The sequence below is a fragment of the Ursus maritimus genome, unplaced genomic scaffold (genome assembly GCF_017311325.1).
Source record: "Ursus maritimus isolate PB19 unplaced genomic scaffold, ASM1731132v1 scaffold_11, whole genome shotgun sequence".
Lineage (NCBI taxonomy): Eukaryota > Metazoa > Chordata > Mammalia > Carnivora > Ursidae > Ursus > Ursus maritimus.
In genome coordinates, this window is record NW_024423453.1 from 2,431,260 (window position 1) to 2,456,602 (window position 25,343).

The following is a 25,343-nucleotide window of genomic DNA, read 5'->3' on the forward strand; positions in this document are numbered from 1 at the left end:
TCCCTTTTCTAACTTCTAATACCTCAATTTTTATATACTATTTTTACATTATTAAGGTTTATAACATTTAAATTCTATATCGTTACACAATTAATACAGTTGTTTAGTATTAGTCCTTCATTTAAATGGAGTAACCAGTTCAAGTTGCTAGTTTTATTTAACTCTTTCTTGGTTGGATTTTATCATCTATTTTCATTTTAATTTCTCTAAAAGAATCTCTTGGGGATTGTATTTCCTAAATTCTTGGATGCTTAAGAATATATATATACTGTACACTTAAAACCAACGGCACATTTTGTGTCAACTATACTCAAATAAAATTTTTTTAATTTTTAATTTTTTAGTTTTTAAAAAAGATTATTTTTTAAAAAGAGAGAGAGTATGAAGCATAAGCCAGAGGAGAGGCAGAGGGAGAAGGAGAAGCAGACTCCCTGCTGAGCAGAGACTCTAATGTGGGGCTGGATCCCAGGACCCTGGGATCATGACCTTAGCCAAAGGCAGAGACTTAACCGATTGAGCTACCCAGGTACCCTTAGAATTTTTTTTTTCAAACGCATGTCTGCTAAAAAAAAATGCATGTCTGCTATATTTGTATTTGAAGGATAACTTGGCTATTATGAAATTTCTCAGCCAACTTTTGTTCTCTTGAAATTTTATACACAATTCTCTATGAGTGTTGCTATGAAATTTTACCTGAAATTCCCTTTGCAATTAGTTAGGTATATTTATCCTTTTCCATTTTATTCTGTATGATTTCCTCAAAACTATTTGTTATGTCATTAAGTGGGTTTATACTTTCATTCTAGTTTTCACTATTTTAATGAGACTCTTATTAATATAATATTCTCAAATTCCTCTGGGCTTCATCAGTTCACTTTTTATCTCCTCTTGTTAATCTGTATTTTTTGAGCTCTTTATTCTCTTGATTGAGCTCATTTTTATTTTTATTATATTTTTAAGCTTTTATTTAAATTCCAGTTAACATATAGTATAATATTAGTTTTAGGTGGCTCACTTTTTTTTTAAGATGTATTTATTGAGAGAGAGAGAGAGAGTGTGCATACATGAAAGCAGGGGTGGGGTGGGGCTGGGGGGAGGGGCAGAGGGAGAGGGAAAGAAGCAGACTCCCTGCCGAGCGCAGAGCCCCATGACATCGGGCTCAATCCCAGAACCCTGAGATCATGGCCTGAGCCGAAACCACAAGGCCCAACTGACTGAGCCACACAGGCACCCCAACAGGTGGCTCATTTTTAAAGTGAAATCAGACTTTAACAATAAGTAGAACAAGAACACCAATAATGGTTAACTCCTTAACACTGTATACCTAGTTTGAATAGTTTATATGTATTATCTCATTTAATCATCACAATGATCCTTTGACGTAAGATTTATTATAGTCAACATTAACAACAATAGGACTGTGGATAAGAAACTAACAAGTGTTTAGCTAGTAAGTTGAAGAGTCAGGATTAGAACCCTGGGCCATTTGACGCCAGTTTCTGAATGCTTTCTCTTTACATTGGTTTTCTCAAATTGTGTCACAGACTCTTGGGGATCTTCAACCCGTTAGGGGTCCACATACTCAAATCTGTTTTCACGACAATACTAGGTATTTTTTGTTCTTTGCAAAGCCGCTGGTGGATAAAACTGCTGGTACTTATTACAAATCAAGGTCATGGCACTAAAGTGTAATAGTCAGATTCTTGTGAAAGATTAAAATTAACAATTTTATTAAGTACCTTTTTAAATGTTTCATGAGACAAAATGGGAAGTGTGCATAAAACACATATTGTGTACTGAACTGTAAAGACTGTTTTGAGAAAAAGCACTTGGGTAGTCATTTGAGATGTGAGTCAAGGGAGGTGCTTTTTTCTTTTTTTTTTTTTTTTCAAGAATACCATTTTTTTTTCCTTGCAAGCATGACATATAAACAATTATTTTTTCCAGGCGTTCATATTAGGCAGATATTTCTCAAAAATGAATGCAGTGAGCCTGTCACTTCCAGAAAAAACTCTAGCAGTCGGATGAATATTAAAATTTTAGAAAACTTGTTTCTGCCACTGTGAGCTTGGCAGCTTTCCAATACTTAATGATTTTTTGGATCAGATCAACGGTCATATTAATGCATGTGACTTGTTTATATTGTATAATGAAATGTTTTATAGTTGGAAGATCTGCATAATTCAGTGAATCAATATTTTAAATGACCAACACATGACATTACAAAATCATGTGTGGGTAAAAGCCAAAGTGCAAGACAGACTGATCAATTTAAATGGAACAGAGTATGAAAAGTTCATTGGTATGGTTTTATATTGTACATTGCAACTAAGCTTTAAGAAACTACCACTGTCTGTAAAGGCCCTTTGCCAACTACATGTCTGTGTAAGTCCTAATTTTCTTCATACACTTCAACCAAAACAATAATTCACAATAGATTGAATTCAGAAGCAGATATGAGAATCTAGCTTTCTTCTGTTAAACAGAAACTGCAAAAATGTAAAATAATACCACTCTTCCATTATTTTTTTTTGGAAAACAATTATTTTTCAGAAAAATATCTTATTGTGCTTAACATGCAGTGGTTTTGCTATCATTTTTAAATAAATTAATATATAAATATTTTTTAAATGTCTTAGTAAGTATTGGTAGATATAACCCACATAAACAAAAACTCTTTGGTATCCTTGGTCCTTAAAGAGGTCTCAAGATCAAAAAGTTTGAAAACCACTGCATTATGCCATACTTCCTTTCACTTGTCTCTCAACCAGTAGAAGGATACATTAGAGTGGGAACAGAGTTGGGGAGATTCAAGTGAGGATTTACTAAATAGAGAAACTTGCTGGATATTTAACTTGTGTGTATCTGTTCTTAGCAAGAAGTTACCAAAGTATTACTTTATCATTTCCTGTGAAATTAATAAGTCTTTGATTTCTAAGATATGGGCCATATCTGAAAGGTAATTAAACTCTCCTGGGTAGTTGAACTCTCTTGGGAGACAGAGAGCTCAATAAGACATTTGTATTCAGGGGTCTTAATGAATCCAAGGTCAGTAGAATGGGATTAGTACTAATACTGAGGACATCATAGCAGTAGCCAGACAAAAGGGCACAGGCTAGCACTTTGCAGATGGACCAGAACAGGTCAGCGGGGATGCTTGTTATGGGAGAGTCTAAATAGGTACACTTTCCTAATTTATCCTGTAACCACATCTTGATAAAACCTAAAAAGCTCATCACCAGTAGTCTCTTCTGTAAATTAAAATCTAAAATTTCTTTCTGTAGCATTAACATGAAGAACAGGAATAAATGAATGAACAAACGAATGAACAAAACAAATAAATACATAAGTATTTCTGAACAATCCTTTCATGCTTTCTGTTAGTACAAACTCAGCTGAATATAAATTTTGAAAAGGAAGGAGAAAATCAGTAGTAGTATAAGCGTCCATTAAGATTGCAGTTAAATGACAATGGTTTTGCCAGCATACTTGCTTATCACTGAATTTGTTAGCTTTATCTTTAGCCGTGACAGTAGGTTCAAAAGGCACATATAGTACTGAAATACAGCCCTTATCATTTCTCTTAATGGCCACCTGACAACTTTTCATAATTTGCAAGCTGAATGCTATTCATAGCATTTCAGAAAAATAGTTTCCTTAAGAATGAAGAAACATATTTTCGTGTTCTTATTTCAAAGGCCTCATATATTTTCAGAAGCAGAAACATACACCAAGACAAAAATGATAAAAATCACCCTGGCCCCAATTTTGCCAAATACACATTACTCACCCTATTTATATGTAAATCACATAACTACCATGAGATATATAATCTAATCATCACATCAGTGCACAATATTCCTAACTATTCAAGCTCCAACAGTGCTCAAAATTCAGAGTTCTGTGACCCACAGCAAATGGAAAGAAGCCAGAAATCACAATCTTTCCTGCAATGGGAGCCTGCATTTCAACGATGGAAGATTAATGAGGGCTTACTTTGATAGGATTAGTTAGTGAGTAGGAAACTCAGTTCAGGATCTTATTACAAAAGTGCCCACCCCTGCCCTTGATGAACCTAGCCTGTATTGTTAGAGGTGCAGACAGTCGCCTAAGCAATTATTTTAAAGGTAGAACACTGAAGATAGCAATTCAAGGAAAAAAAAACAAAAACGCACTGCACGTACAAACTCCTGGAATGCAACTAAAAATATGTGATTATTAATAGAGTAAGAAAAATGTTAGAAAAATTCTCCATTTCATCACATGCTTTTCACCACTATTCATCGTCAACAATCTCTTCATTAAAAATATCATATCTGTTTTCAAAATTAAGTTCAAGAATAGTCTCAACATTTGCATATTGTCTACAGATTGAGAAACAGGCCAACAAAACACAACAAACCAAAAAGAATCAAGATAAAAGATTTCAAAAATAACAATCTTCTTTTAACATTTTAACTTTGTTAAATACCTTTCATTTTGTTTTTCTCTGAGACAGGAGAATAGCTGAACAAAGCAAATTTTCTCCAAGTTAAGATATATTCTACTTTCCCTCATTTTTCTTTGTTTACTCTAGGATTCTCAATAGTGAAAGAACTATTCTCTAGAGGCTGTCTGGAAATATATGTAGAGTCACTTTTCAGAAACACATGCCAGCATTTAATTGTCATCATAATTAGGAGATACTACAGGCAATCAGTGGATGGGGGTCAGTGAGGCTCAGCATTTGCCATGTACTAGACATTCTCATTACACAAGGCAGTGTCCACCATCCCACATGACTTACGAATATCTCATAAGATTAATCACAGTACATAAATAAATCAACATTACTTCATAATAATACCAGTATTAAAGAACTTTTACAAGAAATTACACAAAAATGCCCCATTAATTATAGGAGGGGGGTCATAATAAAGAGGGAAGCATAAATCAAAGATAGCATATATAAATTATTGTTTTATCAAATAATTAACGCACTCATATAGCAGCACATTTAACAAACTCCAATGTACTCTCCATTCAGATTTAACAGAGATTAACACTTTGTGACAACTGTTTTGGAAATTTTTAAAATCAAAATAATACATTAGCAATAGAATGGAAGGCCCCTTTGTACCACTCCTCAATTCTAATTTTCTTTTTTAAATATTATGTTTTGTACTTTCTGTAACTTCTGTAAAAATTCCTTCCTAGATGTAAATAATAAATATGATACTCCATACTTAGGTCTTCCAGTCAATCTAGAAGCTATTCTTATGTATCATATGAAGTTGCCTTTGATTCCCACCTCTCCTCCATGTAGTTACCCAATTGCATCAGGGCCATTTATTCAACAATCCATTCTTTTCTAATTGATTTATAGAGCCATTTCTCTCACATACCAAAATCTTTTTATAGGTAGGTCTATTTTGTGGTTTTTGTTTTACTAGTTTATATTAATATCACTGCATTAGTTTTCTTTTGGTTAATATTTGCCTGACTTACGTTTTTTATCTCCTTTTTTGACTAGCATCCTTAATTTTTTATCTCTTATAAATAGCATACAGATGGATTTTTTTTAAATGCCTGAAATCTTCCTTTATCAGGCAATCTAATTAGCTTACATTCTTTCTATGATCTTTTTATGTTTTTACAGGATTGGTTGACTTTTCTTTATTCCATACCCCTACACCCTCCAATGATTTAGAAGTTCTACATTCTCCTTCTATTCACTAAATGATTACCATTAAAATTTTAATATGCATCTTATATTTCTGCATTTCTTGTGAGTGGAGACACTGACTGCTCTTTGCTCTGGATTGTATTTCCCAAGGCTGTGTTTATACAAACACATTAGAAAATGTATGCGTGGTTAGAAAACCAACACAAAGATGCTAACGCTCCTGCTGCTTGCTGTGCTGAGTGATAACCTCCTTTGTCTCTGACCCAGGAGTCTTGGGGTTTTCTGCCAGCGCTCACGAAACCGTAACAGGCTCATTTATTAGCTTTTAAGTAAAGTGAAATCAAATCCCAGATCTGAAGAGATTCCTGACTTAATGCCCAAGCATAATGAATATATTTATTTCCCCCTCATATAACACAAAAACATTACAACACTTTCAAGCTGAGTTCTTACCTGCTCTTATCTTTTATAATATTGTTAGCTAAAATTTTATTTCCATTCAGCTATTAGCTTTTTCCAAATTAATTTTATGTATAAATATTTAATAGTCATTGTTTAATTAGATTTATAAACTTGTGAGGATTAGATGAGTGGTTTATTTAAAGAGAGTGGGGCAGTGCTTGGCACACAGTAAGCACTTAATATATGTTTGCATTATTACGTTTTAACTATGTTTTTTGCTTGCCCTCCTATACCATACTCATTCAGAGTTCAATTTTTCTGATTAAAGCAAATATAAGTTATATATTTTCTTTCTTAATACTATCTATATTTATGAATATGTCTAAAATTTTTATCAGTCTGTCTTGATAATTCCATACATATTTTTCTGCATAAATGTTTTTTGTCAATCTACAACACTGCCTGATCCAACGTCGTTTTCTGTTTACTACTGAGCACAACTAGGTGCTTTCAAGAGAGTTCTTTGAAAATAATTATCCCTTCTTTTAGTCCGTGTCTTAGCTATTAGTATTTTTTTCCTCAAATATCTTATTCCATTACCAAATTGCCAGTCAGCTCCTCTATAATTTTTTCAACTCCAGCCATAAAATTTAATACAGTTTTGTCTTATATCTCCCATAATGTGAAGCAAGAAAGATGGGGTTATATAAAAATGAATACTTAATATGATAATATGTATACTGGTTAATTTTTTTTTACAAGGTCTTTCATCTCCATATAATTATAGGGCTTGTCCTTATTTTGTTTCCCAATCTGTACAAGTTCTTTTTGGAGCCCTCACTGAACAAACCATGTACTCAAATAAAGGGTATTTCTCCAGAAGCCTAGAAACAAATGACAGTGTAAATGTTAAGGATGGTTACTACAGGCCTGATCACATCACAGACTTACATATAGCACAAAACAAAGAGCAATGAACTAGGAGTAAGTGCACCTATGTTTTAGTCTCTTATTCTCCCAATGGAAGATGAACTAGACTTGGGGCAGAGGGTTGTCAAATGATGTGGGTTAAAATTTTAGTTCCATGACTAGTTTTGTTATCTTCTCAAACACTATATTCCTCAATTAAATGCTGAAATTATCTGCTTCATATGCCTTGCAGGTTTGTTTTGAGAATCAAATGAAATAATGCTTACAAAAGTATTTTTAAACTTCAAAGCATTCTGCAAGTATTTAAACTATAAGTATTATTGTTAACACTTCAAATACATTAGCTGAGTGTTAATATAAACATTTTTCATCTTTAATCTTACCATCAATAAACTGGTCCCTGAATATGAGTCTTAAGAGAAAAGGCATGATCAGGAAACAAAGAAAGTTAAGATGGAATAAGGAGAACTCTATCTCAAAAATGTTTTTTCGAGGTTTATAAAAAGCTATGATACTGTACTCCAAAACATTTCTAAAAGAGGTCTGACTGCATGTTGCACACCACAGATGAGTAACAGGCTAACCATGGCTAACCTTTAAGAGTCAACTCTGACTTTTGGGTTGACATGGACTATTAAGAAGCTAATGAAGTAAGCCAAAATCTGGCAAAGCTTCTGAGGTTAATATATCAAGAAAAACACAGAAGCAGCTACTAAAAATTCACCAAAGTTCAAATTTCCTACTTCTTCAAAACCAGCCCTGAATATCATAAAATCCAAGTGAAAACCCTTAAAGCACAGTTTAAAACAACAAACTAAAGAGTTTTTCAAAAAATTTGATAGTGCCCCAAAAATATAATAAAATTACATACTTCCCCTTTACTTAAAGTGAGAATATGGAAGGGAATCACACAAATTTTATAAGAGAAGGCTATAATTAGTAACAGGAACTGGTTGATGCATGGACTTCTTACGACAACACAACTTTACAAACAGTACTCTTGTGCTACCAATTTTTGCTTTGCATTTTATCTCAGGTTCTATTAACGTAACAAGTACTTACATCTGGGATAAAGCCAATCTCATTGAGATGATTGCTCAGCTCTGGATCATGGAATGCAATCATCTGTGAGAATACGGTCAGATACTCTGAAATGAAAATAAAGTTTAAGACAACTATCATTTTTACACAATATTTGAAATAAAGACATTAAATTCATATATAAATCAGATTTTTTTAAAGTTTTTTTGGTTTGCTTTTTGTTTAATTTTATTTATTGGTCAGAGAGAGAGTGAGAGAGAGAGAGAGCACAAGCAAGGGGACCGGCAGGCAGAGGGAGAAGCAGGCTCCCTGCTGAGCAAGGAGCCCAACGTGGGACTTGATCCCAGGACCATGACCTGAGCCGAAGGCAGACACCCAACTGACTGAGCCACCCAGACGTCCCTCATATAAATTAGTTTTATTTACACTTTGAATGATATTTAATTTCTCCATGAAGAAAATATACTTTAGTAGGTAATTTTCTGTTTTATTACCATTTTAATCACTTACTACTAATTGTTAAACATACCAAAAAGCTATGGCACAACTTATTTTCTACTTTCTGAACTATCAGTTGGTTCATTTCTTGAATTACAGATTACACACGTGATATTTTCCTATTAAATTCAACATACATTTTCTCATAATATTAAATCTGTCTTGCATTTATTGTATATTCAGAAAGTGGAATAGATAAATAAGGGACAACACTTTATAAGTAATCACAAGTAGAATAATTATGCTTTAATTTTGTTTATATATACATATATAGGCATTTGTTCCAGTTCTAATGTATTTCCATCTAAGGCTCTATATTTACCATATTTAGGAAAAAGAATTAACAAAACCTTAATCAGAAAATAGGCACACAGTAGGCAATTAAAAATATCTGTTGTTGATTCTAATCTTATTGTGATTCACAAAGTTCAGTTAAAATATGAGGAATATTCTCTTATTTTTCCCATTCTTTCAACAAATTGCTTTTCTTGTCAATTTGCTATGTCCTAACCTGAACAAGATTCTGACAACCATCAACTCAAGGGTAAGTAAACCATATTTTTACAAAGCAAAGAGACAAAATTAACATATTTTAGCGAGCTTAACTTTTTTTTTGAGATTAAAATGACAATAACTCGATAAAATGAATAGAATTCTGCCTTACTTAAATCTAATGGTTACTATGAAGATAAATAATAATAAAGGACTGAACAAATATGACTTATTTTTTGCAGTTAAGAACAGAGGGCTTGTGGAGGTTTCATGATGTATTTAGGATTATTCTCCAGTTTATGACATAGCCAGGCTCATAATTTAGGTTTTCAGATTCCTACTGATGTTTTTTCTGCTGCGCCAAAAAGAAGCATATTTCAAAAGAGCAGAAAGTGTGAGTTGTAGGAATACTAGAGAATGTGGTAAGAAAAATTCCAGGTTATCTGTGTCTTTCTGAAGGAAGACAGACATTCATTACTTCCCAGGGATTCCCCTGGAAATGGTATGGAAGATGCTGAGGAATTCAGCATGATGACGGAATGAGGCATTTGTAATTCTGAGAAGAGAAAAACAGACAGATGGGAAATTTTTAAGCTTATTTTCAACTGCAGTTTTGTTATGTGAATAAACTGTACCTCGTTTATATTTCGTTCAAAACAATAGTTCTTTTAAGAAAACAAGAACTATATAAAATCACATTTTAAAACTCTGGTAAATCAATCATCAAAACTGTTTTCCTTTATCAAATAAGGTCAATAGTTGAACTACTAATATTGCTATTTCTGAGCCATTTCCCCTATTCAAATCTACACTGTGGTTAGTACTTCCTAAATCTTTTAAAAAAATGACAATGACTCAATGAACGTTTTCACTTAATAACTTCAACTCCTTCTTCCAACAGAGTAGCAGATCGAAATTATTTGGTGAAAATAACCTATAAAAATAACGTCTGCTTTTTTTTTTTTTTTAGTTTTTAAAGTACCTTATTTTTAATATTCCCAGAAATAGTACTAAGTCCTTGACAATCTGTTAGTATAAGCATCCTTCCCTTCTTTTCCTCAATGACAACTTTGCTTCTGTTGAGTGTTTTATGTAAGCGATGAATCACTAAATTCTACTCCTGAAACTAATATTACAGTATATGTTAACTAACTGGATGGAATTTAAGGAAAAACCTGAAACAAAAACAACAAAAAAACAAAACTTTGCTTCTAATGACCACAATGTATTTTATAATTATTTACCTATAAGCAATGATACATATTTTACAAAGAGGAGCACCAAGAAGCACCAAAAAGAAAAAACGAGGCAGTGCTGTATCAAGACCATGATAAAGCCGAATTCTGGATCTAATTTGATCTTTTACCCATGGGTTTTGGGTAAAGAACAGGCATTTGATTAATACTTTTCTTGATTTGATGTTTACTCTATAGCAACAAAATTCATTCTATCTATCCACTGTCTCATCTTTTCCTGTAAGAACAAGAAAGATACAATTCACATCAGCTTTAAGAGTTACAGTCGCAATGCCTCAGGGGACTTCTGGGTTTAACTTTCATTTTTTTTTCTACTTCTAATTAGCAATAGTATGTTTACAGTCCTAATTTACCTAGAAGCTAGAGGTATGTAACACCAATAATCATAAGCATTCAACTATATGTTGATGAAAGCATATAGTTACTAACTTTTAAAAAGTGCACTTCATTTTAAACTAGAAAATCATGCCGCAGGCAATTCCCCAAAGCTATGCTCCAGTTTACTAAATATCATTCTTATGTGAGCCTGATAAAAGATAATTACTATGTGATATTACATGGCTAAGTAAGGATGGACTGAAGAAACCTAATCCACACTGAAAACATATTCCTTACATTCTGTCAAATATCCATAGTGGATTTATGATACATGATATGTGTTGTAATTGCATATATATACATTTATATACATATATATACATATATATATACACACACACAAAATACAGATACATATGTATTTTTATAAAATATATACAAATAAATATGTATATGCATTTATATATTATTATATATTACATATCATCTCATGGAAATATGTCATAAGGCTGGCAAAAATTTTGGTTGCTCCGGACTGGCTTTGGAATGAGATATACTATGGTTTGTTATATTCAGAAAAATTTCTTTAAAGGTGGGATATGGTGGAACTGATGAAGTCAGCACGATGTGATACTTCAAGTTATTTAAAAAATGTACTTAAAAGTGCCCTAGAGTAAATTTTTAAAAATTGAAATGCATATGTCCTTTGATTTATAAATCAACCTCAGATAATTTAGGATAGTACAGAAAAACAAACCAGTAGTCAAAATAAAGCAAAGAATTTCAAGGGTATTACTGCTGACTCCTAAAGTGTTCACAGAACATTTTAATTGTGATTTCTAATAATGAAGATATACATCTAGAGCCATAATATAACCCCCTAAATAGTATTTTCTAACAAACAGGTGACTATGTAAGCGTAAATGTTATCTTATTCTTTAAAAAGAAAATCAAGATATTTATGAAAATTCCCCTTAGACTTCAAGTGAAGTTTAATATTGCACTACTGCACAAAATCATGTCTAATATATATATTTTTGTGTTTTAATGAAACTTTATACCTTCTCATTTTTTGCAATGAGATATAAAATAAAAATAGTCTTTTTCCCTTTTAATCCCTCCAAATCAAAAATTCTTATACCTCTCCTATAAAATAATTTCTTAATTTATTACATACTTTTAAATGACAGTGTAAGGATTTTGTATGACACTATCATATTTTTGTGCAGCTGTTTATAAATAAGTCATCTGTTTGTTTTCAAAAACAACTTCATAAAATGGATACAAGATGAAATTTCAGAAAGTTCCCACATGTGGGTATCCTTATTTTTTCCTTTCTGGCTAGTCTTTCTTCTTTGTCTTAAATGGGATAGGGAGAAGATGAAGAATGACAGGGCACAGATTTAAAGCAAAAGATTTCCTCTGCTCACAAATCAAAAATGGCATTCTCAGTTCTGAAAGTTCTATAACTATTTGTTATTCTCCGTTAGGCTGCTAGTTTACCTTGAAGATGCTAAGTGTAGATAAATATGCAGAGTCATAAATCTCTCGTCAACTAAAATGTGCCCGAGATAATTCATCTGGTGACATTTTGACTCATAGCACTCAAAAGAAGCCAAAGTTATTTTACTGCAAATGAACCCAGATTAGATTATCCCCCATTACAAAGTTTGCCCGTTGTAAAATTTGGCCTGCTGTCTCAAACCACAAGAACAAGCATCAACCTTTATGTCGAAAAGAAAAGAGGTGGGTTCAAAAGAAGAGAAAGATAATTTTTAGGCTTGTCAGCTATTTTCTTTTTGGCTCACATACCCTGCTCTGGTAAATCTACAAACAAACTCACTCAGCAGTTTTCATAATATTTCTAGTAAAGGCAGAACATTTTCAGTCTCAGGAAAAATCTCCTTGGTCACATGATGTAAGACAGTCTTGAAAACAGCAAGGCCGTAAGTTCAATGTATTTCCTACTATCTCCCAATATCCTATCATTAAAGCCATCCATGACAAAGATGTATATTCAACCCCAAATAAGCAATGCACTGTTTTTCCAAATGCATGACCCTTTTGGTGAAATTGCATATTCTCCCTCTCTCTTACTGTTTGATGAGAAAGGAGATTTATATTATACTCCCATTTTGACAGCTGGCCTTTAGTCTATCTTCCTTCCTCCTTCTCGCCTAAAAACGTATTGAATGTCTATGTGCAGTGTGACCATACATCCTGGTTACATGGAGAGTTCCAGTTGCCCCCTGTAGGCTCAGTGTCTGGTGCAGTTATGTGTCTTTTAAACTCTGAAAAATATCCCAGTTTAGTTATATAGCCATCCAAGCTATGTGATGCATTACATTAAATGTTAGAGACATTACAGAGAAGAAGGTATCATCCTTTTCCCAAAGGATTTAGAAACATTTACAGGAAAACAGAATATTGGGAAATTTTTCATGCAATTTTATTTCCTGGGTTTATATGGTATTTCTCTCTCCCTTTCCCTTTCTGACTTGTAGGAACCACATCTTCCAATGGTCCAAGTGTGAATATGCCTTAGTTTTATAAACAGTACAAGAATGTTTAAAGTTGTAGCAAAATTCCAATGGCTGTTTTGGTGAACAACACACAGCAGAATGACTTTGAAGTATAGCTTAAAAGTTTACAGGCCAGTTTTCTAGGTTATTCTTTCGTAATTGCAAAATGACATAAAGGTATAGTTGGGTTTTCCACAAAGGATTAGTCCCATTCTTAATAATTAAATGGCTGCCTCTCTTCACTGGCCTAAAGCTACCTTTTTTCTCTCTTCAATAGCCTTAAATATGTCTGTCCTGCAAGTTATAAGCCTGTTTTCCAATATCTCTGCAACGCTAATCAATCTATCCCTTTCAGATCCCTCCACCTTTTTTAATCCAACTGGTACTCTAAGGTTCTAAGAGTAATTTTAGGAATCTTAATTCAGGGGTCCAACCCTGGGCTGTTTAACCAATCTATTTTTTTTTTTTTAATTCCTGTGTATTGATTCTTTATCAACTCAATAGTAACATTACTGGGGATAATTTGATAGTGCCAAAAATGATAAAGAATATTCATTTAAGCTAGAAGTAAATTTTTTATCTTCTTAAAAATGTCTGCAGGTAACAAGTTAATAGGATCATGGTAAACAAATAAACAAAACAGGATATCTTGACTAAACAGATAATTTTTGTCTCTTCTGTAAGAGGCAAAGCATTTTAGAGTCTTATGAGTATGTAAATACTGTATTTTATGAAAAACTTTAAAATAAAAAACTTCCAAGTTCTATTAGTATACAATTAGAAAAACAAATATCTTTTTCCAAATAATATTTAAAATTGCCATCTAATATAGAAACTTTTGGTTTCTGTAGAGAGAATTCAATGACTCAATGAATATGCAATTCTGTAATTAGCTGTTGAGCTGATTGGTTTCATGTGATATAAGACTACTCCAGATCTTGTGGGGGGAGAAAGGGTGCGTGTGTTATTGATGCTAATCAAAAAATCAATGCCACTTTGAAGTTTAAAGCTTAAAATACCATATAACAAAAGGGGAGGGGAGGACAAACAAAGAAGAAAAACAATAAAATGAGAGCTGAATATTTCTCATTCCAAGCCTAAAATAAACATTTTGAAAAAAAAAATAAACCATTGTTCTTCCATAAACTTTAGTAACCAATAATCAGCATACTGTTTCACCTCCTAATTTAGCTATTTTTTTGGATTTCACGCATCAGATTTGACTACTGGTTATTTTATCAACCTATTTTGGACTTTTTTTTTACTGTAGTTCTCTTTCTTGTTCTGTCTTAAGGATATCTTTCTCCCCTTCTGCCAAGCAAATTCATCAATAAATAACCCCTCTTTCATGAAACCTTTCTAGACATGCTAGCTCTTCCCTTTACTACCAAAAAGAAAATTTGAAAAAAAACCCCACAAAATAACTTCCCCAACTTCATCCTCTGTGCTAATATAGTAGTATGTATACTTATTTCATTGACTTATAAGTAGTTATTTTCATATTTATTTCCTATATTGGCTATGAAATCCCTTGGAAAAGGACTGAGTGTTATTTACCTTAGGAACTTCTGGCATAGAGTCAGTGCTGAAAGACTACATTAGCTGAAACTGCTTTTTTTTTCTTTTTCTTTTTTTTGAAACTGCTTTTTTTTCTTATATAACATATGGTCAATACAAAAATGAACAAATAGACCCCTTGTTTATTGTTTCTTGGGAAAATATACATGCTACATTTTTCATCATAATATTAAAGAACATTCATTGTAGCTTTGAAAAGTTTTAAAATTAGTTACCAATTCAAGATTTCAAACACAAATCTACAGAAATTATAAGTGACAAAATTATTAATATTGACAAAAATAAGCTTTAAGTAATTTTATAGTCTTTTAATTCCAATATGAGAAAATTATTAACACAAAAACAAAATTTAAATAATTGTGTAGCCTTTTAATTACAATATTAAATGTTAAAATATATTACTGATTAATCTAACAAACTAAGAGTGGTTTTGGCCTTTCTAAGTCCTTCCAAATTCATGTTGTGGACATTATGGTTTCTCTTGTACTTATATGAAACAAGATCTTGTCTTGTTTATTAGTATAAGCCTTTTTAAAGTGTATTTAAAAAGTTTGCAGCTAAAAAGTATAAAAACCTCATTTTTTTCAAGTTGGAAATTCATTATCAATATAAAATATACACAATCATCTGTATTATAAAACAATTACTAGAAAAATGAAACTAAATTTCTAGCAGTAAATCATTTCTGTATTTTGAAACAGGAATCAATACAGAATCAAAAGAAAAATGAATGTAATAGAAGCTACGTAATATGGCCCTCTGAGAGCTAGCCAATTCATTTTATAAGTTCTGTTTTAATTGCTTTTTTTTGAGGATTCTCCAAATATCTTCATCTTTCTTAAGAATCTGGCTAGGCACTATGCTTTAATAGAGGCCTGATAAATTTGGGAAAAGATTATTTCCAGGCTTTATATATGAAAATTCAGTTAATATTATGGGTTCATGTTACCTTTAAAATAACAGCATTATTTCTGACTTTACTTAACTGAAGGAATCACTTTTTGTGATGTGCAAATACTTATCTGAATATTTTCTACCTTCCATCTTTTCAGTTTGTTTTGGTCACTATTTGACAAATTATTTGCATCGTATAGTATCTGAAATCTCTTGGTATCATTCAAGATGCTATTAAATCCACTCATTTTGGATTTTGCTGGAATCTTAAAGAGTATACTGCTAAGTCTATAATACACATCACTGATAAAGGTAATAGGGAAACTATGAATAAGTATGGATCACATCTCAATAAGATACAAGATACACTCTTACAATATCTAACTTCATAAATTCTCAGAAGTTAACATTACATGACTCTTGAAGTTGGATGGCTTTACTAAATTAACATAAAAGCAAAAAGGAACCTCCTTCCTATAAAACATACTTGTCTTTGGTTATAGTAGTCATTAGAAAAATACCATAATTCTTTATGGACTTGGAAGAAACACTAAACCTAATGGTCTCTTTATGGATTTTAGTGATGGGTTATTATCATATTTTATTGGGTCCCAATCATAAATTTAATTTAGTATTGGTTACTTTTGACATAAGCACTTTCTCTGTAAAAAGACAAATAAAGACATTTGCTTACCTTGTATTACATGTGAGTTGTCTTTCAAAAAGAAGTTATACAGGTATTTGGGGATAAAAGCAGACATACATGCATAAGCCAAGGCTAAGAAAGAATAAGCAAAGATAAACAGCAAATTAGTTAATGGGGTAAATGGTCAGAAGTCCCTCAGCACACAATCCTTGAATCTACTATTAAACAAGAGTCATGTTAACAATTGATAGAAACACAGAATTAAGCGGGAAAGAACCCTCTTATCCTTTAAAACAGAAAATATTTTGGACCACAAAAGACAACCATCCTAGTAATTTTTCAGTTTCGAATAAGTGTGGCAGTCATTATCCCACAACAATAAAAACTTTTATTAGCAGAACTTTATACTTTAAAAAATCTAAATTTGGTCATTATTAATGAGCCATACAGACCTCAAGATCCTTAATTTTTGTTGATACAAACAAAAGAGTCTGAGAACTTTGGATTTAGGAGCTCTGGTCATAAATTATTCTTTCAAACACAGATCTCTTATTATTCTTGGATCAGTGTGTGTAATAATAGACTATGCTTAACTAAACATAGCAAAATCTCTAGTCTAGATCAATGAGTATTGATGTCAGACAACAGTGCATTTTAAAAATCACTCAAATAGTGAAATTTTAGCTCTCTGGGATTATGCTATCTCTACACAATTCCTGAAATCTTTGTGAATTCTGACATGAAGTAGAATTTGAGAAAGATGGAGATCCAAGATTGAGACTTCTAGAGATTCATGCTAAATAGGGCAGCAGTCTCTAGATGTGATATCATTAGTGATTAGAGTCAATTAAATTTAACAATTTTTTTTTAAAACCTACTATAAAAGAGGCATTATAAGAGGGGGACAGAAAATAAAAAACCTGTCATTAAAAAAAGCTACTAACCAAAGAAAGGTTTACTATGTTAGTATACAAATAACTAAAATATAAAACATACACAAGATAAATTTCCAGAAATACAAGGTGCTGTTTGGGTTCAATAGGGAGAATAAGAAAAGTCTTCATTAAGGAATGATTAAAATGATCAGCTTTGGAGATACAAGACCACTGTTTAGAAAGTACAAATAGACTAAAGCTAGTCTCTAAAGAAGTCAAAATTTTTTTCAAAGTTTCATTAAATGGTCACCAAAGAAGATGAACTCATATTCAGATTCTCCCTAAATTTCTAAACACTGCCTCATTACAACTGAAACTCTAGTAATAAATTAATCTCTTACATCCTCTAAAATGAGTCTAACAGATTATTTCACAGAAATTTACAGTATCTACTAGGAAGAGATCAAGAACCTTAAAACAAAAACTAAAACCTTCCTTGTTTGAAAATAATATTTTAGAAAAATATGTACAATGATTATTTAAATGATAAATAGGCTTACCTTCATTATTGAAATTTAAATATAGGAATGGAGCACAAAGTGAATCCAGACCTGATGGGAAGAGGTTGTGGGGAAAGAATTCAGTAAATATAAATCAGTATAAGTGTATATACATTCAGTTCCCTGCATTACTTCTATATAGATTAAGTATTACAAGTATTACTCATCCAGAAATATATTACATCACGGGGGTAGTGTGAGGAGTAATTGATAATGACTGGCACATAGTAAATGCCCAATATAAATCAGGTTTGTTATTATTATCAATATTATTATGAGTTAAAGAGAGAAAAAGAGTAATCAAAAAATGTAAAATTGATAGAAGGCTTGGACTATAGTCTCATCTCTGACCCTGTGTGACCTTGGCAATCATTTTAACATCTCCAAGCATGTTTCCTTATCCTGGAGATGGAAATTTGTCTTACAAGTTTCTCTGGGATGATGAAAAGCAATCTTTCAAAAATTGTAAAGTAAAATACAAATATGTTACATATTTCTTTTACTGATAATAATCCTATTCATATGCTGTCATGTTGAAGGAAGGTACATAAATCTATCTATAATTGTTAGGAAGATATGGAACTCTAAAAGGGACAAGGCTATGAAAAATAATAGCTTCGTTTTAAGTTTGGCCAGAAATTGAGATTTAAAACATAAAAACTCCTGTCATAACAACAAATTAAAAAATAGAACTGGGAAGAATGGGCATCTCATTCACGAATTTATCAGTGACTACAAAAATAATAATGAGAAGGGCTAAAAATCAAGGATATGGAACACTAAAGTTATTTAATAAAAGAGAGATAATAAATAAAAATATGCAGTTTAGGGTGGTATCCCATTCTCCAATTCCTAATAACCATGATAACCAAGTTGTAAATCATTAAATGACAAGAATATCAACTAGCCCCAAATTATTTATGGTACAATATTATTTTATTATTTGCATAAGCATTAAAAAAAGTATCCCCAAAGATCACAACAGCCAAAACATTCTTCCTACTTTCCTAATCAACATTATGGTAAATTGTTTCATTAAATATCATGCATTTAAATGACATCCACTAGGCATTTAGACAAAATTTAAAAAATGTTCTCTCAAAAAATGGATAACCAATAACAGCTTTCCTCAAAGCCAAGGATATTTTGATATTTCATTTTAATTTTTTAAATCGTTAGTCAAGCAACATGCTCCTAATACTTCAAAAAGAATCTTAATAATTGGGGGAAAAATATTACCTTGCCAATACACAAGATCAGGATGAGACACGACCCAGGCTTTTAATACACGCCTAAATTTTGCATGACCTTCTGGTGATGATAACAGTTCATCATACTGATGACACCGAGGAATATCCACTTCTATCTGTAAAACAGCAAAACATTAAAGTGGAACTGGAATAGAGTGACCTCTAATAAACCTCAAGATAAGGAAAAGGAAAGAGTGTATCTTGAATTTCAGAACAGACCATCTACATAATCCTTGTGTCTGAAGTGTTTAAATTTTATATTAGTCATCTGGAAACACTAAAAAAGTTGTATGTATACTTAAACAAAAAAGCAGTCCATTTCTATTGAAAAGGTATATATTAATATAGTTTTCAAAAAACCTTCCTTTACAACCTGGTCTAAATAAAGGGAAAACTCTTCAAATAAAAAAGTACAATTATTAGGAAAAGTTACTTGATCTAAACTCCTTTAAGGAACAATTCTAACTAACTAACTAACTTGTGAGTAAAATAAGAGTTATGCTTACTCTAATATCATATACATGTTTCATAATCAAGAAAATTCCTCCTGCCTTTCTAAAATTTAAAGATTTGGCAGAATTATCTTAGGCTGTTTAAGAAAATCTAAATCATACTTGTCTGTCTGTAGGAATTGGAGTATCTTTATCAATTGCATCATACTTGTCATGAATAGCCCCCTGCAAAAAATAAGAGAAGATATATTAATTTATCATATCCTTAATAAATTATTGACTTAGACAAAATACAGTTCTTAGAAACATCTATCTTAAAAACACACCCAACTATAGATAGGGACATTCAAACCCAAAGCATGCTCTTAGAAAAATTCTTCACATCTTTGACAATTTGTGATGAAAGTCTGTGACAATTTGCCATTTTGCTAAGGCAGTCATTTGATTACATGCACAGGAAGACAAATATGTGAATAGAGTCACTTAGCTAATGAGTATGCTTAGCTAATCTCCCAGCCCCCACAACACAACACAACACAACACAACACAACACAACACAACACAACACAGCCTTGTTGTGCTCAATTCATTGTTATCTTACACATAGTAAGTTTCATGAAGAAATTAAAAAAAAAAAAGGGGGGGTCATCCATTGAGAAATTTTCCTGTTAAAGTTGGAAATGAAAGCAAAAATAAAATAAAATTGTTTAAAGGAGTTCAGCACCAGGAGGAAGAGGTTTGGGATAAATTAAAGAATGAAATTCCATGCAAAATCCCTAATGGAATCATTAAGGGATTAAAGAAATCATTTACATTTTTCATTTATACCACTACAGAAGGAATAACTGAATAAACTACTTCAAATTTTGATCATGTTCTATAGGATCAAGCATAGAACAATTCTTAATTCTCTGGTTTACGGTAATGGTAGAGAAAGAGCTAGGAATTTGGAGTTCAATCTCTGATATTACATGCTATTATCAACATCTCTGGTACTTCTACTCTATGAGACATTTGGACAACCTGACCTTGGAAGTCCTCTTGAATTTTTAGCATTATATGGTCCTATAATTCTTTATTACCATATGGTAGGAATAATAGGCATTCTTATTAAGCAACCAACCAAACTCAAAGATAGTTATAGACTTTCACCAAAGAAATCAGTAACAAAGGAAAAGAATTCTTTCAATAGAGAGTTAAAAGGAATAAAAATACTTGGGAGAATTCATACACAAAAAAATTGGTGATGGATATCTATAAGATATCTATGAGAATACAGGAAGGCAGGATGACAAAGAAATTGACAGAAAATGAAAAAAAAATGGCAATGATTTGGTCCATTATCATGATTGCTGTCACCAAAGTCTCTGTTAGTACTGCAAGTCACTCTAATAATGTGACACCTCGCCTCTTCTCACTGCCACAGATAAGGTATTAATAGAAGACAAAGCAGAGATTTCTCCTGGCAGCATGGCTCTGGTAAGACAGATGTGCCAAAAGGCACTAAATTATATTAATGATTTTTGACAAGGTTCAAATTAGAGTGGAATACTTCTCCTTATAAATAAGCAGTCCTATTTCTAAATGAACATACTTTATAAGCAGGGCTATATACTTATAACTGATATATATTAAAATATTCTTATTTTAAAATGAATAATCAAGATAATTTCTGAGTCCCATTAAATGAAATATTAAATAGCATAAATCTAACAAGACTTCAATTATATTTTTCTCTTCTATTTGTCCATTCTTTTCCTCTATTTCTTTCACTAAAAATTGTCACATAATCTTAATACTCAAATTTTACTATATAATTTTCTAACAACTTTGAAAATATATATTCAGAAAGTACTTTCCTTCTTCCTTCTTTCTTAACACTACTGAACGTTCTTAACCTCTTTTCATTCTTACCTCAACTCCCAGAAGGGCAGCCCAGGTTAAACCTCTCATAAGAGGAGGAATGTCAACTCTTGCTTCTTTCCAGATTTGATTTTTTTTATATGGATAAGCCTATAGGTAAAAAAAGATATGAAAAATACCTCAAGTTACCAAGTGTATTCTTTTAATCTAAACAATTATGAATATACCAGTGATAAAGTTGCAGGTGACCTGCCATAAATTTCCAAGTACCTGAAATTATTTTACCTGATGTCACTAATACATATTAAGTTAGTAATGGAATAGTTCCCTAGCCTCTATTAATCTTATATAATAGAATCAAAGAGAAGAGCTGAATCTACTGTTTTTATCATTCCTCTCTATTTTGTGGTCTGGAAGAATTATGAATGAATCCTATGGAGAATAATATTACAAACCTCATATGGGTTAAATAACATATAAAACTTTGTAAAGTATCTAGTGATATAGAAAGTATTCAATAAATGTAAGTTACTGTTATGGTTACCTCTGTAAGCTTGCATGTAAATTTGTCTTTTCTAAATTTATACTTTAGAAGGGATTTCTAGAAGAGAATTAAAAGGACACAAGGTACAGATGTTGTTACAGGCTCAATACAAAATTTAAAATAGCTTTATAGAATGTTTTAACCAATCTACACTTACTCCAGGAGAATGAGAGTTTCAATCTCAATATACATTTACTCACTTTGCTAATTCAATATGGAAAAAAAGTCTATTTCTTTCAGTCCTAGTAAGGATACATATTTTGAATAGATTTACTGACTAGTTGTATTTCTATTATGTTTTTTACCCATTTCTCTGTTTCAGGGATAGTCCTTTTCCCTATTAATTTTTAAGTGTTTTTTAAATGACAAGGATATTAAATACCTTTTGTCTAATGTGATTTTGCATAGATTCCTTCATCTTGTTTTTACTTTTTAATTTTATTTACTATTAACATGTATCATTTTTATTATTAATCAGATAAAATAGGTCATAAGAATTAATGTTCTCATGACATCAAGTATCCCTAAGAATTACCAATGAAATAAAAAAACCCACAAAGATCATATATGGACTCTTTACACCTTACACTTTAGCATCCTACCTTTAGCAGCCTGTCAAAGAGAATGATTCTGTTTAGTTGGTACTCTGTGTCCCTCTCTCGGATGATTAAAGGGAGAGTGGCAGCTGCAGACAACTCATTATTGCTGTTCGAATGAGGTAAATTAGACTGGCTATAAAAGAAAAACAAAAGCAGAAAAACTGACAAAATGTATAAAATTTTTAAAAAACCCACACTTTTGTATTCTATTTAGGAAACAATTTTCAAAAAAAATATGCAAGCTTCTTATGTATCCAATAGAAACAGAAAAGAAAAATAATGGTAAAAAGAATATATATATATATATATACTCACTCATCTTCAAGTAGTGGGTAAAATGCTTCTCCACCAACATCTTTTAATCTCTGAATTTAAAGAGAAAATATTTATGATATTTAAGATCTGAGACAGAAACACTAATCTTTATTTAAAAGGAAAAATGATATAAAATTATATATTTATAAAGATACTAAGAAAACTACAAAATAGAATTTAAAATTCATTTATTGACAACATGCAAATACACCATGCATCCAGTGATTAAGCTTAGCTGTAAAGAATATTCTGTTTTTTTGATTTTTTATCTCCAGGCATTTCTCATAAATGTTAGGCACCTATTATGATAGTTTACCAAACACAATGCATCATTTCTAAAATTAGTATAAAATTGAATAAATGGATAAAACATTTTTAAATTATGTGAGGATCATATTTAAAAAGTACTTTTTAATACATATCCCTTAATTTAAAACTTCAGTCCAATTTATTTTTGCCTTGACATTAATACAAACTAAGACAAAAGTAAGGTGCTAATACAAAACTAAGACATTAATACAAACTAAGACAAAAATACAAACTAAGACAAACTAAAAGGTTTCAAAATAATTCCTCAAATACTTTGAACATGCATGACTCAAATAGCTGGTAAATCAGCTGGCAAAATTCAGTTTTCTTCATTATTTTTTTCACAAACTTATTATAATAAATGTTACTCCAAATAATAACATTGCCAGGATTATAGATATTCTTCAAAAACATAAGAAGGTAGGCAATAGTAGAGTAAAATCTTAGACACGTCCTAAGTAGGGTGATTAAAGTTAATGCCATCTTGCCTGCTGCTCTGCTCTTCAGTTCAACTTCCAACTTGAAGGCACAGTATCTGCTCCTGTGAGGGCTGACACAGAAGTTCAAGCTCTGTGTGTAGCCAGCATTGATCTTCTGTTGATTAGAGTTATTGTGTACTCACCCGTGTGAGTTAGCCTCAGAATTTTTATTTTTTTATTTATTTATTTTTTAAAAAGATTTTATTTATTTATTCGACAGAGATAGAGACAGCCAGCGAAAGAGGGAACACAAGCAGGGGAGTGGGAGAGGAAGAAGCAGGCTCATAGCGGAGGAGCCTGATGTGGGGCTCGATCCCATAACGCCGGGATCACGCCCTGAGCCGAAGGCAGACGCTTAACGACTAAGCCACCCAGGCGCACCTAGCCTCAGAATTTTTAAAAGCCAAAGAAAAATCTTTTACCCACAACTGAGAATCTGGTAAACACTGATTTTATGCCTGGCTTTTCTCTAAAATTTGATGTGCTCTAGATTTATCCCACTTTGACTCTAAACTTTTAAGTGTTTCTTTTATGGATTAAAATTCTAAGTAGAAAAATAAGATTTTCTCAAATTTTACCTCATTATTAATATGCACATTGTTTTAAAATTTGGGTTTTACTGTCCCAAAAGTCATAGATATTATAAGTAACTTTTCTGCTTTTTTTTTGTATTAAAAATTTAGCATATTAAAAGTACAAAAAGGGCAAAAATACAGAGAAGTAGAAGGAAAAAATTATTTGGTTTCCATGTTATTTTAAAAATCAGCAACATTAACATTTTTTTCTTAATAATTATAGAAAAAAGTATTTTAATTTTCAAAAGTGGAAATGTAAGGTCATTTAGAAAGTAAAATTGAAGCCTTGTATTCACTTAACTTATGTTCATATTCTTTGGATTATATTTAAGTTAAAGAAGCAAATTAAGAGTAAAATCAATCAGTCAAAACCATATATTTAGGTGTAGTTTATGTTTGTTGCTTTTTACTGCTACTTATTTCATCCACTATACACATTCATTCCTTTCAAAGAGATGGTAAGTTTAGTGTATCATGTAGTAATAATTATATATTTAAATTTTCTATTCTTTGCATTATAGCAGGTTAAGAGATTCTAATTCCCTCCTACTACATAATATGTAAAATATTAAATGACAAGAAAAGCCTAAGAATATAAGGAAAATGCAGTGATATGAGACCCAAAGCCAGGCTTAGAGAGAAAGGATATAAGCTAGAAATAAAGTATATTGATAATTGTGGCCTAGGGTTTTAAGCACAATGGGGCAAAGACTTAGGGATCTGATTAACAGGCAGCCAGACTGGAGGAGATCCTGCTATATTCAAGTAAAGAAAGAACAGCGTGTTTTTTTTGGGGGGGGGGTGGATATCCAACTTTAGCCACCTCGAGTCATTGATGTGGGGAAGAATACCCAATACTGATTTCCTTTAGCTGTTCTGTCTCTCCTAATAAGGTAAGGAGGGAAGCTGAGGAGCTTTATATAAAGGTCACAGCCCAGAGACATAGGTTCATTAAAGGGCTGAGACCTAACCATAGGATTATAGAACTCCTTCCCTTCCCTACCTTACCTCCATGTCAATAAAGCTCCTATATAAAAAGGGATTTCAGCTGAAAGAGCTGCTGGCCTCAGCCCTATTTTAAGAAGTTTCTAGGGGAAAAAAAAGTCTCTAGGGAAACCCAAAGACACCAGGGGGAATAAGAACAAGGATAGCTGAGGAAATTTTAGCCTCTGACAAAAAAGCTACACAAACAGTAAACAGCTAGATAAACATGATATCTTGAGCTAAAGGCCTATTTACCATAGTTCTTTTTACTGGTAAATCATGTTAGGGTTTAAAAA

The 25,343-nt window shown here is 31.8% G+C and overlaps 1 protein-coding gene across 2 annotated transcripts in view; it reads right to left on the bottom strand.

Moving 5' to 3' along the window:
• The window catches only part of TBCK (TBC1 domain containing kinase), a 201,409-nt gene that overhangs the window by 102,893 nt on the left and 73,173 nt on the right, over positions 1-25,343 (bottom strand). For both annotated transcript variants that reach the window (XM_008689397.2, XM_040626208.1), the window contains 8 exons: positions 22,701-22,750; positions 22,389-22,518; positions 21,294-21,392; positions 19,542-19,604; positions 18,917-19,043; positions 17,678-17,728; positions 16,291-16,374; positions 8,060-8,145 (listed from right to left, as the gene is read on the bottom strand). In XM_008689397.2, coding sequence (XP_008687619.1) covers positions 8,060-8,145; positions 16,291-16,374; positions 17,678-17,728; positions 18,917-19,043; positions 19,542-19,604; positions 21,294-21,392; positions 22,389-22,518; positions 22,701-22,750 — 690 coding nt within the window. The remainder of the gene's footprint in view (positions 1-8,059; positions 8,146-16,290; positions 16,375-17,677; positions 17,729-18,916; positions 19,044-19,541; positions 19,605-21,293; positions 21,393-22,388; positions 22,519-22,700; positions 22,751-25,343) is intronic.